At 41.5% G+C, this 13,027-nt stretch overlaps 2 protein-coding genes across 3 annotated transcripts in view; one reads left to right on the top strand and one right to left on the bottom strand.

Annotated features, from left to right (window-relative positions):
- The window catches only part of NCKAP1L (NCK associated protein 1 like), a 40,998-nt gene extending 34,641 nt beyond the window's left edge, over positions 1-6,357 (bottom strand). For both annotated transcript variants that reach the window (XM_032420946.1, XM_032420947.1), the window contains exons 1-3: positions 6,197-6,357; positions 5,032-5,142; positions 4,002-4,094 (exon numbers count right to left, since the gene is read on the bottom strand). In XM_032420946.1, coding sequence (XP_032276837.1) covers positions 4,002-4,094; positions 5,032-5,142; positions 6,197-6,298 — 306 coding nt within the window. In that variant the 5' untranslated portion in view covers positions 6,299-6,357. The remainder of the gene's footprint in view (positions 1-4,001; positions 4,095-5,031; positions 5,143-6,196) is intronic.
- Positions 6,358-12,016: 5,659 nt separating this feature from the next.
- LOC116642605 (gametocyte-specific factor 1-like) lies at positions 12,017-12,763 on the top strand. The gene is made up of 3 exons (XM_032421085.1): positions 12,017-12,109; positions 12,364-12,484; positions 12,750-12,763. Exons 1-3 carry the CDS (start codon positions 12,017-12,019, stop codon positions 12,761-12,763), a joined length of 228 nt encoding a protein of 75 aa, XP_032276976.1.
- The last annotated feature ends 264 nt before the right edge of the window (positions 12,764-13,027 follow it).

Raw genomic sequence — 13,027 nt, forward strand, 5'->3', positions numbered from 1 at the left:
CCCAAAGGTAATTTTCTATACTGTCACTGTGGTGGTTGTTACATAGGTGTATATATTTGTCAAATTTTTTAAAATAGGGAAAAAGTGTTTCCATATTATCTTCCCCAAAAGGCCTTATCTAAATTAACTCATGGAGAAACCAAAGCTAGGAGCAATTAAGATACTTGCACATGATCAAAAACTAGTAAGGGATAGTACCAGAATGAGAACATGGAGCCCATGATTTTCCCCTCTGTACTACATGACTTCTGAACCTGTCTAGCTCTATGTGACTTCAGTTACTGGGAGGGCCTTTCTACAACTCCTTCTTGCAACCCAGTTCCCACAGGTTTTAGCTCAGGTTTGCTTTCAGCCACTCACACAATGTCACTACATAAGTCTTATCCTCTTAAAGGTAAGAATCAGAAGAGAATGGAATTAACATTTGTTGGCCTCTAAGCTTACTATATGCTCAACATTAAGCTAGATGTTTTCCATGCATTACCTCATTTAATTCTCACAAATACCTCACATAGGAAATCTTATTTCCCCATTTTATGGATAAAGAAACTGGGATTCTTGTCTAAAGTCATACATCTGGTAAGTGTTAAAGCTGAGATTTGAAACCAGGTCTGTCTGATTCAGAGCCTATCTACCTTACAATGCACAACACCTCAGTGTCTCTATTATCCCTCTTGCCCTAAATGAGCCATACCATACACCCTGGGCTCCGAACTTTACCAATGCGGCAACCAGCAGTGTCTTAAAATCCCCTTTGGACTCCAACCTTTCCTAGTGAGAGGCTTCTTTATATGCATCCAGCATTCTTTTAACCACCCCCACCAGTGCCTACCTTCTTCCTAACCACTACTCTCAATTCCAAGATTAATAACTTCTGACCTGACCCTCTTTCAGATTTTACAGTTTTCCATGGCCCCACTTCTCTCTTCATTGTGTGTTGAGTGGCTTCGATTAGCCCCCTTGGGTAGACACAGGGTGCCCAAAGCAGGGTTTCATATTCTTGCATCACTGAAGAAATACTGATACCATCACAAACTCGGATTGCTCAAATGGCTAACATTTGTGTTATTTCTTAAATTCATAAATAATACATGCTAATTGCAGAAAAATTAGAAAATACAAACAGGCATAATTTTAATTAATTTTTAAAACCTCTCAAAATCCCACCCATCAGAAGTTCAAATTTTATTTATATGCATGTTTATCCAAGTAAATATATGCTATATTAGGGACATCTTATGTCTTACTGTATTATAATTTGCTTTTACATTAAAGAACATATGAAGACCATTTTTCCTTTTTTTTTTTTTTTTTAAAGATTTTATTTATTCATTTGACAGAGAGAGAGACAGCTAGAGAGGGAACACGAGCAGGGGGAGCGGGAGAGGGAGAAGCAGGTTCCAGGCCGAGCAGGGAGCCCGATGCGGGGCTCAATCCCAGGACCCTGGGATCATGACCTGAGCCAAAGGCAGAGGCTTAATGACTGAGCCACCCAGGCGCCCCTGAAGAACATTTTTCTATGCCGATTAACATAAATATATATTAACATCTTTCACAGCTATATATCCATTTATAGGCATATACTCTGAACTTTTAACCAAATCTTTATATATTGGATACATCAATTATCAACTTGTCGCTATTTTTTTTAAGATTTATTTATTTATTCAAGAGAGAGAGAATGTGTGTGGGCGCGCGTGCCTCTCTCTGCACGGGTGGGGGGAGGGGCAGAGGGAGCGAATCCCCAAGCCAACTCCCTGCTGAGGATGGAACCAAAGCCGGGCTCAATCCCAGGACCCATGAAATCATGACCTGAGCCAAAATCAAGAGTCGGACGCCCAACCGACGACGCCACTCAGGTACCCCTCAACTTGTCATTATCTTAATGCAACAGAATACATTCTTTTCTTTTAAGAGTACATTCTCTTTTTTTTTTTTTTTAAGATTTTATTCATTTATTTGACAGAGAGCTAGAGAGAGCACAAGTACGCAGAGAGGCAGGCAGAGGGAGAAGGAGAAGCAGGCTCCCCACTAAGCAGGGAGCCCGACAAGGGGCTCGATCCCAGGACCCCAGGATCATGAACTGAGCTGAAGGCAGACGCTTAACCCACTGAGTCACCCAGGCACCCCAAGGGTACATTCTTTTACATATCTTTGCACTTCTGATTATTTCCTTAAGAATAATTTCTACGGGGGTGCCTGGGTGGCTCAGTCGTTAAGCGTCTGCCTTCGGCTCAGGTCATGATCCCGGGGTCCTGGGATCGAGCCCCGCATCGGGCTCCCTGCTCCGTGGGAAGCCTGCTACTCCCTCTCCCACTCCCTCTGCTTGTGTTCCCTCTCTCGCTGTGTCTCTCTCTGTCAAATAAATAAATAAAATCTTTAAAAAAAAAAAAAGAATAATTTCTAGGGAAAAAAGAATAATTTCTAGAAGTAAAATTGATACATTAAAAAGCATATGTTTTTAAGACTTTTGAAACACATTATCAATTTGCCCTTCAAAAACATTAGACCAAATAATTCTTACAGTTGGTTTACAATTACAAAAATAGTTCCTGCTCATTATTTAAAACTCAAATAAAGGGGCGCCTGAGTGTCTCAGTCGTTAAGCGTCTGCCATCGGTTCAGTTCATGATCCTAGGGTCCTGGGATCGAGCCCCACGTCGGGCTCCCTGCTCTGCGGGAAGCCTGCTTCTCCCTCTCCCACTCCCTCTGCTTGTGTTCCCTCTTTCACTGTGTCTCTCTCTGTCAAATAGATAAATAAAATCTTTAAAAAAAAAAAAACTCAAATAAAAATACCATCTATATAGTATTGCTACCAAATATTACAACCAGACAATTAACAAATCAGACAAAACCAAATTGAAGAATATTCTGAAAAATAACTAGTTTGGACTCTTCAAAAAGGTCAGTGTCATGGAAGACCAAAAAAAAAAAAAAAAAAAGGCTGGGAACTATTCTAAAGACTACAGAGACATGACAATGTATTCAATGTATTATCCATGAGAATGTGAACATGGGCTATACATTAAAACTAATAATATTGTAACAATGTTACATTTTCTGAGTGAGATAATTGCTTTAGGGTTATGTAAGAAAATATTCTTGTTCTTAGATATATGCTAAAGTATTTAGGAAGGGAAATGTCATAATATCTGCAACTAACTCGAATGGTTCAGAAAAAAAATAAAGATAAGCAAACATGGCAAAATACTAATGATTAGGAACTCCAGGAGAAGAGTAGAAGAATATTCATTGTAATACTCCTGAAATTTTTCAGTAGATTTGTAATAAAATATTGGGGAATCATACTTAAAATACGTGAATACTTAATAATATTTAAAATGTATAGTTTAGGGGCGCCTGGCTGGCTCAGTCGTTGAGCGTCTGCCTTTGGCTCAGGTCGTGATCCCAGGGTCCTGGGATAGAGCCCCACATCAGGTTCCCTGCTCCGTGGGAAGCCTGCTCTTCCTCTCCCACTCCCCCTGCTTGTGTTCCCTCTCTTGTTGTCTCTCTCTCTCTCTGTCAAATAAATAAATAAAAATCTTTTAAAAAAAAATTATAGTTTAATAAATTAAAGCTGATCATAATTCACCCCAAAGGTAGTTATTTCTAACAGTTTCATGTATAATGTTCCAAATCTTTCCTATGTACATACTATGTGTATAAGCCTACGTATCCTTTTAAATGAAATATAATTATATCAGACACTATTGTGTAACTTGCAACATAAATGAACATCTACTAGGAGCATCTGGGTGGCTCAGTTGGTTAAGCATCCGACTCTTGATTTCAGCTCAAGTCATAATCTCAGGGTCGTGAGATGGAAGTCCCACATTGGGCTCCTGCTTGAGATTCTCTCTCTCCCTCTTCCTCTGCCCCTCCCCCCACTCGTGTGCTAAATACATAAATAGAATCTTTTTTAAAAAATGAACATCTACTAAAGAAGGAATAACCTCTGAAGGATAATGCCTACATTGGGGACCTGGGCTGGGAGAGCTCACCCGAAATTCCATGACATCCACAAATGACTGGTAGTAGTTGGTGAGAAATCTAATTATCTCAGATTTTTCCCGATGTACTGGTCCTAAATGTTGCTGAGAGAAACACAAAACAAAAATTTTAAAACACAAAATAAGAAGACAATTGATCAAAGTAACCCAAGAAGAATAGGAGTTACACCTAAAACATTCTCTTTTTTTTTTAAGATTTTATTTATTTATTTGACAGAGAGAGAGCACAAGCAGGGGAAATGGCAGAGGGAGAGGGAGAAGCAGGCTCCCCGCTGAGCAGGGAGCCTGATGCGGGGCTCAATCCCAGGACCTGGGATCAAGACCTGAGCTTTTTGAAAAGCAGACACTCAACCGACTGAGCCACCCAAGCACCCCAACCTAAAACGTCTTGAAGAGGCTTGAAATACACTGGCAAAGTTGGAAAATATCCAATACTTTGAAGGTCTTAAACAGAGGAGATTCTCTAGAAAGAATGATGCATGTGATCCTGACTAGATACAGAATGCTAAATGAGAGGAAATTTCAAGGTCCCTTTCAATCAAGGAAGCTTACCATTTATATTAAAGTCAAAAGAGGCAGAGTGAGAAGATGCTACAGGTACAATGGTAAGAAATCTAGGGCTAACATTTAATAGGGGAGAAGTAAGGGATAGTTCATGAGATGCATAACTAAGATAATTAGCAAGGAAACATTAAGTTGGAAATAGGAACAGCAGAAAATATATTCACCCTGCTGGGTTGATCAAACTTGTCTTCCTCTACAAGGACGAGGTGTTCTCATGAATCTTGCAATGGAGAAAGGGGCAATGCTTTATTCTAACCTACCCTGAGAGAATCCCATCTTATCTCAGAATTCTCAAGACTACAAGAACCTGAAGCTCTGTGATTGAGCCCAGGAAAACTAAAAGAAGGCTACTCCATCCCTTGCCAACTTCAAAGAAAGGCAGTCAAAAGAGGAGAGTTTAAGCCACCCAAGTGTAAAGTTATTTCAGAGAAAGGGGCAGAGGGGACCATGTTCTCACCGTGCTGTTTCGGACATCTATGTTGGGAAATTTCTTGTTGATGTACTTGAGAGAAGATTCCATGGACTTTTCCAGTAAGAAAGGTGGTTTGGATTTGGGGTCTGAACAAGTCTGCACCAATAAAACACACTATATTTTAACCCTTTCTCCCATCCCTCCAAACATACTTCTTCCTGCTGCATTCATTTACACACGGTCTCTCTTATGGAAAGAGAATCTGGGAATTAATTACAAAAGCATAACAGTAGATGAGAAACAAGCTTCAGGGCATGAAGCCAACTATCAGTAGAGCTGAACAACCTGGGTATCTTGTCTTACCAAGAGGAGTTCAGTGTCTGCTCAGCCCCAGTACAAAGAGGAAGCTCTCTCCCCACCCCTCAGCTGAAGCCGGAAGGAGTGAGAAAAGAAGCTGCTTGGGGGTTAGACTTCATGGGTGAGTGTGTCACAATGTCCATATGTAAGTATCTCATCCCAAAGGGTGTTTGTGGGGGACATGGGGTCAGAGAAACCATGTTTTAAATACATTTTGTTTTATTACAAAATGCGCAAAAGTTCCCTCTCCCTATTTTCTCTTTCAGAAACTCCCCACACTTGCTCATCTTTATCTCTTCACTTCCCTAGGCCCAGCCCCTCACCCCAGCCTGATCTTGTCCCCAGCATCTCTCAATTCCATAGTTCCTATCCTAAGCACACACACACAACTGCAGCATGAACTCTCAGACACTGAGTACCTCAGAAGGCATCTACCCATATTTTATTGAAATGTCATATCTACTTTTTCCTTGGAGGGAAGTACTTCCATGGAAAAGTTTTTGCCATAGACCCCACTTTGGATATATTCAGAGTATGGGGGAGCAGCAATAAACAATGAGACCCAGAATTCTAGACCCCAGACCTTTATTCAAGTGACTCAGAACAAAATTATTTTCTACCCTCATATACCCAGCAGAAAGCAGACACTGTCACTGGAGCAAGATTCATACCTAGAAAAAGCCTCCCCTTCTGCCTCCCGGCACTGGCTGGCCTATGTAATCCGAGTGACTGAAGGCCAGTTAAAACCAGCGGGGAAAGAAGAGGGAGTCTAACCCCTGGAACTGCCGGCCTCAGGGTCCCCTGTCCTACTCTTGCTGGAATAAGTGGTACAAGTCCAGTTGCTCATGCTTACCTTCTTGATGTTATACATGCGGATGAGAACCCCCTGACCTCGATCATTCAGGATAGTGAGCTTCTCGGCTAATTTATGCTGGTAGGCAGAGGTCAAAGACATGATGGCCACCGAGAGAGAGGAGTATCCGGACAGCAATGTCTAATCTCCCCAAACACTTTCAGCTTGGGTGGTGACACCCCCTGGGCGGAGGGACCCAGCCTGGTTGGTGCGCTGGTCTTCCTGTTGCCTCTACAATTGGCTCATGGGTGAAAGCAGTCATTACGGCTCACAGACCTTCAGAATTTTCTTGTGCTTCCTCTTGCACACTCAGCAGGAGACATTTCCTCTTTTTAGCGGTGCAGCACTTTTGGTAAGATTGCAAAGCGGGTGGAGGCAAGGGAGAGGGACAGGCTCTCAAGGCTCTTCCACAGTCTAAGATAACACTTCCATAACTAAGAAGTGTTAAGTGGGAATACAAGAAGGGGGAGTGGGAGAGGGAGAAGCAGGCTTCCCGCTGAGCAGGGAGCCCAATGTGGGGCTCAACCCCAGGACCCCGGGACCACGACTTGAGCCTAAGGCAGACACTTAACTGTATCCACAGTCTGGTACCAACCTTTTTGGCCTTAACCCTTCACTAGTGTCCTATAAAAAGCTCAACACTAGACAAAAAAGGATCGACCCTCCCCACTCCCATACACCTTTATACTACTTCCGCTTTTATATAACCCCATCAAGAATGCCTGTTATTCTCAGCTGAACCTTAGGTCTATCCATCTTTTAGGGCCCAGATTAAATCCCAACTCTTCCTCATTACCCCATCTAGTGTCAAATATTATACAGAACACCATATTCTTCACTATATTTTTAGGTATATACCTTATTTCCCCCTACTACATCATAAGCCCCTAATGACAGGAATTGTATCTAATATTTTTTTATATCTTTCATAATACTCTAGTACAGTGATTCTTAAAGTGTAGTCATATCAGCATCACCTTGAAACTTGTTAGACATGCAAATTCTCAGGACCCACCCCAGACCGACTAACTCCAAAACTCTGAGGTAGGGTCCAGTACTCTGTTTCAAAAAGCCTTCCAGGTAATTCCAGTGCATTCTCAAGTTTGAGAACCACAGCTCTAGTACAATAGTTCTTTTTTTTTTAAGATTTTTTTTTTTTTTTTTTGAGAGAGAGAGCATGAACAGGAGGGAGGGGGGCAGAGGGAGAGGGAGAAGCAGACTCCCCGCTGAGCAGGGAGCCGGATGTGGGGCTCAATCCCAGGACCCTGAGATCATGACCTGAGCCTGAGCTGAAGGCAGACACTTAACTGACTGAACCACCCAGGCACCCCTCTAGTCCACCTTCTTAAAGGTGCTTAAGAAATTGAGATCAATCCCATCCCCTGAGATTCAGGATTAGGAAGTCTGCAGTGGGGCCTAGAAATATGCATTTGTAAGTACCCTGGAAGGTTTTGAGACAAATGTTCCGTCAGATACATGTTGAGAAACACTAATCTCTTGGACCCAGTAACCACTCAGTAAATATGCTGATTTATTTGTTGAATTATTAAGACTAACTTGGGAAGGGGCACCTGGGTGGCTCAGCCATTAAGCGTCTGCCTTAGGCTCAGGTCATGATCCCAGGGTCCTGGGATCGAGCCCCGCATCAGGCTCCCTGCTCGGCAGGGGGCCTGCTTCTCCTTCTCCCACTCCCCCTGCTTGTCTTCCCTCTCCGCTATATCTCTCTCTGTCAAATAAATAAATAAAATCTTAAAAAAAAAAAAAAGACTAACTTGGGAAATAGGCCCCATGAAGAACCAAATTAACTGAGATTAACAAGAGGAAATTAATAGTAGACTTTATTCTTTTAAAGATTTTATTTATTTATTTGACAGAGAGAGAGACAGCGAAAGAGGGAATACAAGAAGGGGGAGTGGGAGAGGGAGAAGCAGGCTTCCCGCTGAGCAGGGAGCCCAATGTGGGGCTCAACCCCAGGACCCCGGGACCACGACTTGAGCCTAAGGCAGACACTTAACGACTGAGCCACCCAGGCACCCTAATAGTAGACTTTAAATCTTGGAAGACTGAATGAATTTGAGCACTAAAATATTCTTGCCATTCTAACCGGGCCTTAGCTCCCTAACTCAAGAAAACAGACTCACTTTCAAGTTTCTTTCAAGGCAAGAAGCAGAAGGTCCTCAGAAAAATTCTACATTGATTTGTCTTCATATCTACTTCCTATCCAATACCTTTTCTCCGCTTTTCAATCATTCTCATTTTCCATATCCAGGGCTCTTACATTATCCCAGTAAACCCTGGGGTGGAGGGATGAAGGGAGCTGATTAGCATTATTATATACAGAAACTTAATTAAGCTTAAATACATAAACTTAATATGTTTGTTCCCAAGAGAATATATTTTTTAAAGAAGCAAGAAGAGGGCGCCTGGGTGGCTCAGATGGTTAAGCGTCTGCCTTCGGCTCAGGTCATGATCCCAGGGTCCTGGGATCGAGTCCCGCATCGGGCTCCCTGCTAGGCGGGGAGCCTGCTTCTCCCTCTGCCTCTGCCTCTCTTTCTCTCTCTCTCTCTCTCTCTCTGACTCTCATGAATAAATAAATAAAACATTTAATAAAAAAAAAATAAAAAATAATAAATAAAGAAAGAAAGAAAGAAGCAAGAAGACAGCAGTGCTTAACACCTGAAATTTCAAACATCTCTAATGGAAACTTTACACTTTCGGAAAATAGAATCTGCCTTTCAGTTTATTTACTGGATAGAGTCCCTAGAAGGTTAGAGGTCTGGCATAAGGTACTATTGGCCCCAAAGATTTGAATCATCTGCTGTTATCAAAGAAACCCAGGTTCTACTACAGGCATTTGCGGGATTTCTACTGGTCTTTCACATTGATGGGGGAGATTAAGAGCAGGCAGTGAGGCACCAGCTCGTAGGAAGCTGAGCCCTAGTACAGCCACAGCCCTCTTAACAGGTTAGTATAGTTCTACTGGATATTTTTCACTCACATTTCTTATCCTCCTGAAAATTTTGTTGAAGACTCTCCCTACAACGCTGATCTAGTTTGTTCCTGTTCCCTAATATGTACTCCCCAACCTAGCAGGGACAAACCTAGTAGTCTACTGCGCATGTGCCATGTTCATTTCTGCCTTTCTCACTTAAGTATGTATGCTTTCCCTCTTGCTGACCCAAATCCTAGTCAATCTTCTGGATCTGGCTCAAAGAGTCCTAAGTCGAGCTCTTGCTGAACTCCAACAGTATTTGGTCTCTACCACGTATTTCACATCTAAATTAGGTCCCACCTTGATATGCCTATTTCACATTATCCTGCCACCTCAGCTGAACTGTGAGATTGCTGGAGCCTGGAAACACTCGTTTCCTTGTACTTGGTATATGAGAAAAGCCTACATTTTGGCATCAGACAGAATTTGGGGCTTGAATATTGTTGAGTCCAGTGGACTAAGCCTTATGACTTAGAGGCAAAGAGCCCAGGTCTGGAGCCAGAAAGCTTGAGTCCACATCCCAACTCTATCATTTAGCAGCTCTGATCCAGTTTCCCTGCCTGCAAAGTGGAGAGGATATTGAGAATCTTTCCTATCGCATGCAGATATTGCGTGTATTAACTAAGTTACGACATGTGACGTGATGACCTAGTTACTTACTATGTACCACGTACTTTAAGGGCTTTACATATATTACCTCAAATAATATTAATCATGTCACCCAAACATGTACTAGCTTTGTAACTTTAGGGTATCTATCACCACTGAATTGGTTTCCTAATCTATAAAACAGTGGTAATCTCTCATATACATGTAGAAGTGGTTAGATGATACAGTGTTTGTAAACATTTGGCTCAAGGCCCGGTATGCTGGATTAAGAATGCCAAAAAGAAAGTAAAATTTTGGGTTTTTTAGTATGTAGTGAGCTTATGTCACTTTTGTGAAATTCTACTTGGCACCCCATAAAGAAAAAGGCCAGGTTTAAAGATGGGACTAATCATTCCAACTAGTAGTCTTTAGAGAAACTCCACTGGAAAGATCATGCAGCAGTTCCTCCTGGAAAGGGAAAGAACCCTCCTGAGGATGGCTTAATTACCTCAGAGCAGGGTCTCGTAACCCTGGCTACAAATCAGAATCCCCTGGGGAACTCCTTTAAAGCCACAGTTAGCCAGACCCCATTTGTGAAGATTCTGATCCAATAGTTCTGGAAGATCTGTCACTTTAAAACTACTCAGTGATTCTCCTGCACAACCAAGATTGAAATCCACCTCTTTGAGACTTAACTATGACATCAAAAACTTCCAAACCTCTGAGAAACCATAGACCATATGGTGGGAGAAGAGGAATTGAGTAGCTTGAACAGAAAGTTGATTCACATCACTTGACAAAGGTACTTCGCTTTCCCTCTCCCCAAACTTCAGCTATTTGCCTTGTTTTGACCTACAGAAGGATTGTTTGCCTCTTCAGATTCAGACATTTCCCTTCAGATTCTTAAGAGACACTGCTTCAAGAATAAGGTAGGTTTCAAGAGCCTTTAGACTCGGTTTAACTGTCAAGGTAGCATCGAGGCTGGAATCCTCTTGCCAAGTCTAACATGTATTAAACCAAATGGCCTCCATTATAATATTGGCCTCCCAACATGGGATATTCAGCTAGCAATAATTAGGCATCAGTATTAAAGCTCTTCTTCTATTATCTTTAAGAATCTAAAGATAACCACACAATATTGGATTATACCGCAACCTTTATTTTCCAGAAAGCCAATTCACTTTATAATAAGTGTTTGTGGCTCTAATATTATCATTAATATGCAGTGTAAGCTTTAAAGAGCCACCCTGTCTTGTGTTCCTGAAAGGTACCTGAGTCTAAATCCCTGGACTTAATCATCTAAATGCCCTCAGGAAAATCTGACATTTAACAGTCTAGCTCTGTGCCCTTTGTCTATGCCCTAGGCATGATGCAAAGCAGAATTGAAATGGGCTATTCTAGGCACTTTTCTATCCTTACTGCTTATGCCAGTCTGCCTTGATCTTTTTCCCCCCTATCAGACTATGCTGTCCCTGCTTTGCAGAAATCTCAATTGTAGCTGTTGCCTGGAAACTTGGGAATCCTTGAAGTGAATATCTGCTAGGATAGCTAAAGACAGCTAGCCATAAGGGAAAGTAGGCCTCCTATTGGCAGTAAAATGTGGCAGATTTGAGATGGTATATTCTTAGTTCACTTCTAGGAGTCTTCATATGTTAATACCTACAACTTTAGAGATTTCAGACTGGCATTCTCACATAATTATAAAGTAGCCTGAACTTGAACATGGTACTGTTCATTCTTCTGATCCCCTCTCCCCAAAAGTGGCTGTGCTGATCTGACAAGTAGCATCCTTCTCTAACAAAGAGCTTAATTTAGATAGATTTGGCAAAGAGATGGGAGGGAGCAATGCTGAACAGTAAAGGAACCAGCTGCCCTAGCCTTGCTTTCTCAACACTCAAGCTGATGGTGTTAAACTTCATCATACCCCAGTACTGTGAGCTTTCCAAGGAGCCCTGCCTGTTTAATACTCTATTTGAGGGCAAAGAATTCTATTCAAAACAACCTATACGACTAAAATATATGTACAAATGTTAATTTTTGGTTTTCCAAGGCATATAAGCAGTGAAGTTCTATTACCTAACTGACTAGGCTATTGCTTTAGTCATCACAAACTTTCATAGGAAGATACCCATATCTCTCACTATTCTTTTGAGAACAGAAAGTAGGCCTATGTCAAAACTACCTGATCTTAAATGTCAATATTTTCTTTGCCAACCCATGGTTCCTACTATTTAGGCCTCATGGAGCCAGAAGCCTTAGAAATATGTCCTTATGACCCAAACCACAGGATGCCAGCCAGCAGGTTACAGTACCATCTGGCATCATGTAGAAAGGTAAGTTTTCCTGATTAAAAAAAAAAGTTAAGTCACTGGAGGGAGAAAAATAAACTCAGAATATAAAAAGTTAAAGGTTTTTGTTGTTGTTGTTGTTTTGTTTTGTTTTTTTAAGAACAAGCTTCTGACCATACATAGCACTTAGCAGTTCTTAATGTTGGAAATGGTTTGTCTTAAGCATTTCCAGAAAGGAATGGAGGGTGGAATACAGGCATTGTATAATGGCCATTTAACGAGAGCTTTTTCTCTTTTAGAAAAATCCGAAGATAGCTAAAAAGATGGCTAACTGCAAATATAATGCTTGCCATGTGGTCCCAGTCAAAAGGCTCAAGGAACACGAGGCTAACTGTGTCAATAGAACTGCTACCGATGATGGTAAGTTTTGTTTAATTTGGGGGGGCAGGTAAGTGACATCAAGGGCTATTGCCCCCTACCCTCCATATTTCATAACTATGGAAGTCTTAGCCAAATGAGAGGAATGAAAAACAAAAGGAAGTTTCTACTCTGCTTCTATAACTTCTGGTCTGCTTTATTTCAGAGCCATTTAACCTTCCAAAGTTTCTCTCTCCAAGTTTGGAACCAAATGAAAAACTTTCTAATACTGCCAATCAGATCCTTGACCCTGATGTCTGGAACACAGGTGAGCAAGGGTGAATCAGTGAACAGTCATAAATGAAGGCTTGGACCCCAAGTCCTTCGTAGCTAATTAAGTACTGTAGTCCTGGGTAAATTAAGTCTTAATACTCCTCCCACAAAATCCTTCAAAACAGTCAAACAAATCTGAGAATTTCATCTGTCTCTGAAGAGGCAACCCAGCAAAAAGGAGTCTAATTAAAACCTAAAATCACTTATAACAGTTTAAAGAATCTTATCTTACCAATATCTGGTCACTTTCCACGGAACAAAAGTATTTGGTAT

Source organism: Phoca vitulina, unplaced genomic scaffold, assembly GCF_004348235.1.
Source record: "Phoca vitulina isolate PV1807 unplaced genomic scaffold, GSC_HSeal_1.0 scaffold23, whole genome shotgun sequence".
Lineage (NCBI taxonomy): Eukaryota > Metazoa > Chordata > Mammalia > Carnivora > Phocidae > Phoca > Phoca vitulina.

What these genes read in the sequence shown, in the direction of transcription:
- LOC116642605 (XM_032421085.1), top strand. Translation starts at nt 12,017, where the DNA reads ATGGAGCCAGAAGCCTTAGAAATATGTCCTTATGACCCAAACCACAGG. An exon ending in ATCTGGCATCATGTAGAAAG is followed by an intron (nt 12,110 to 12,363) that starts GTAAGTTTTCCT and finishes TTTCTCTTTTAG; the next exon opens with AAAAATCCGAAGATAGCTAA.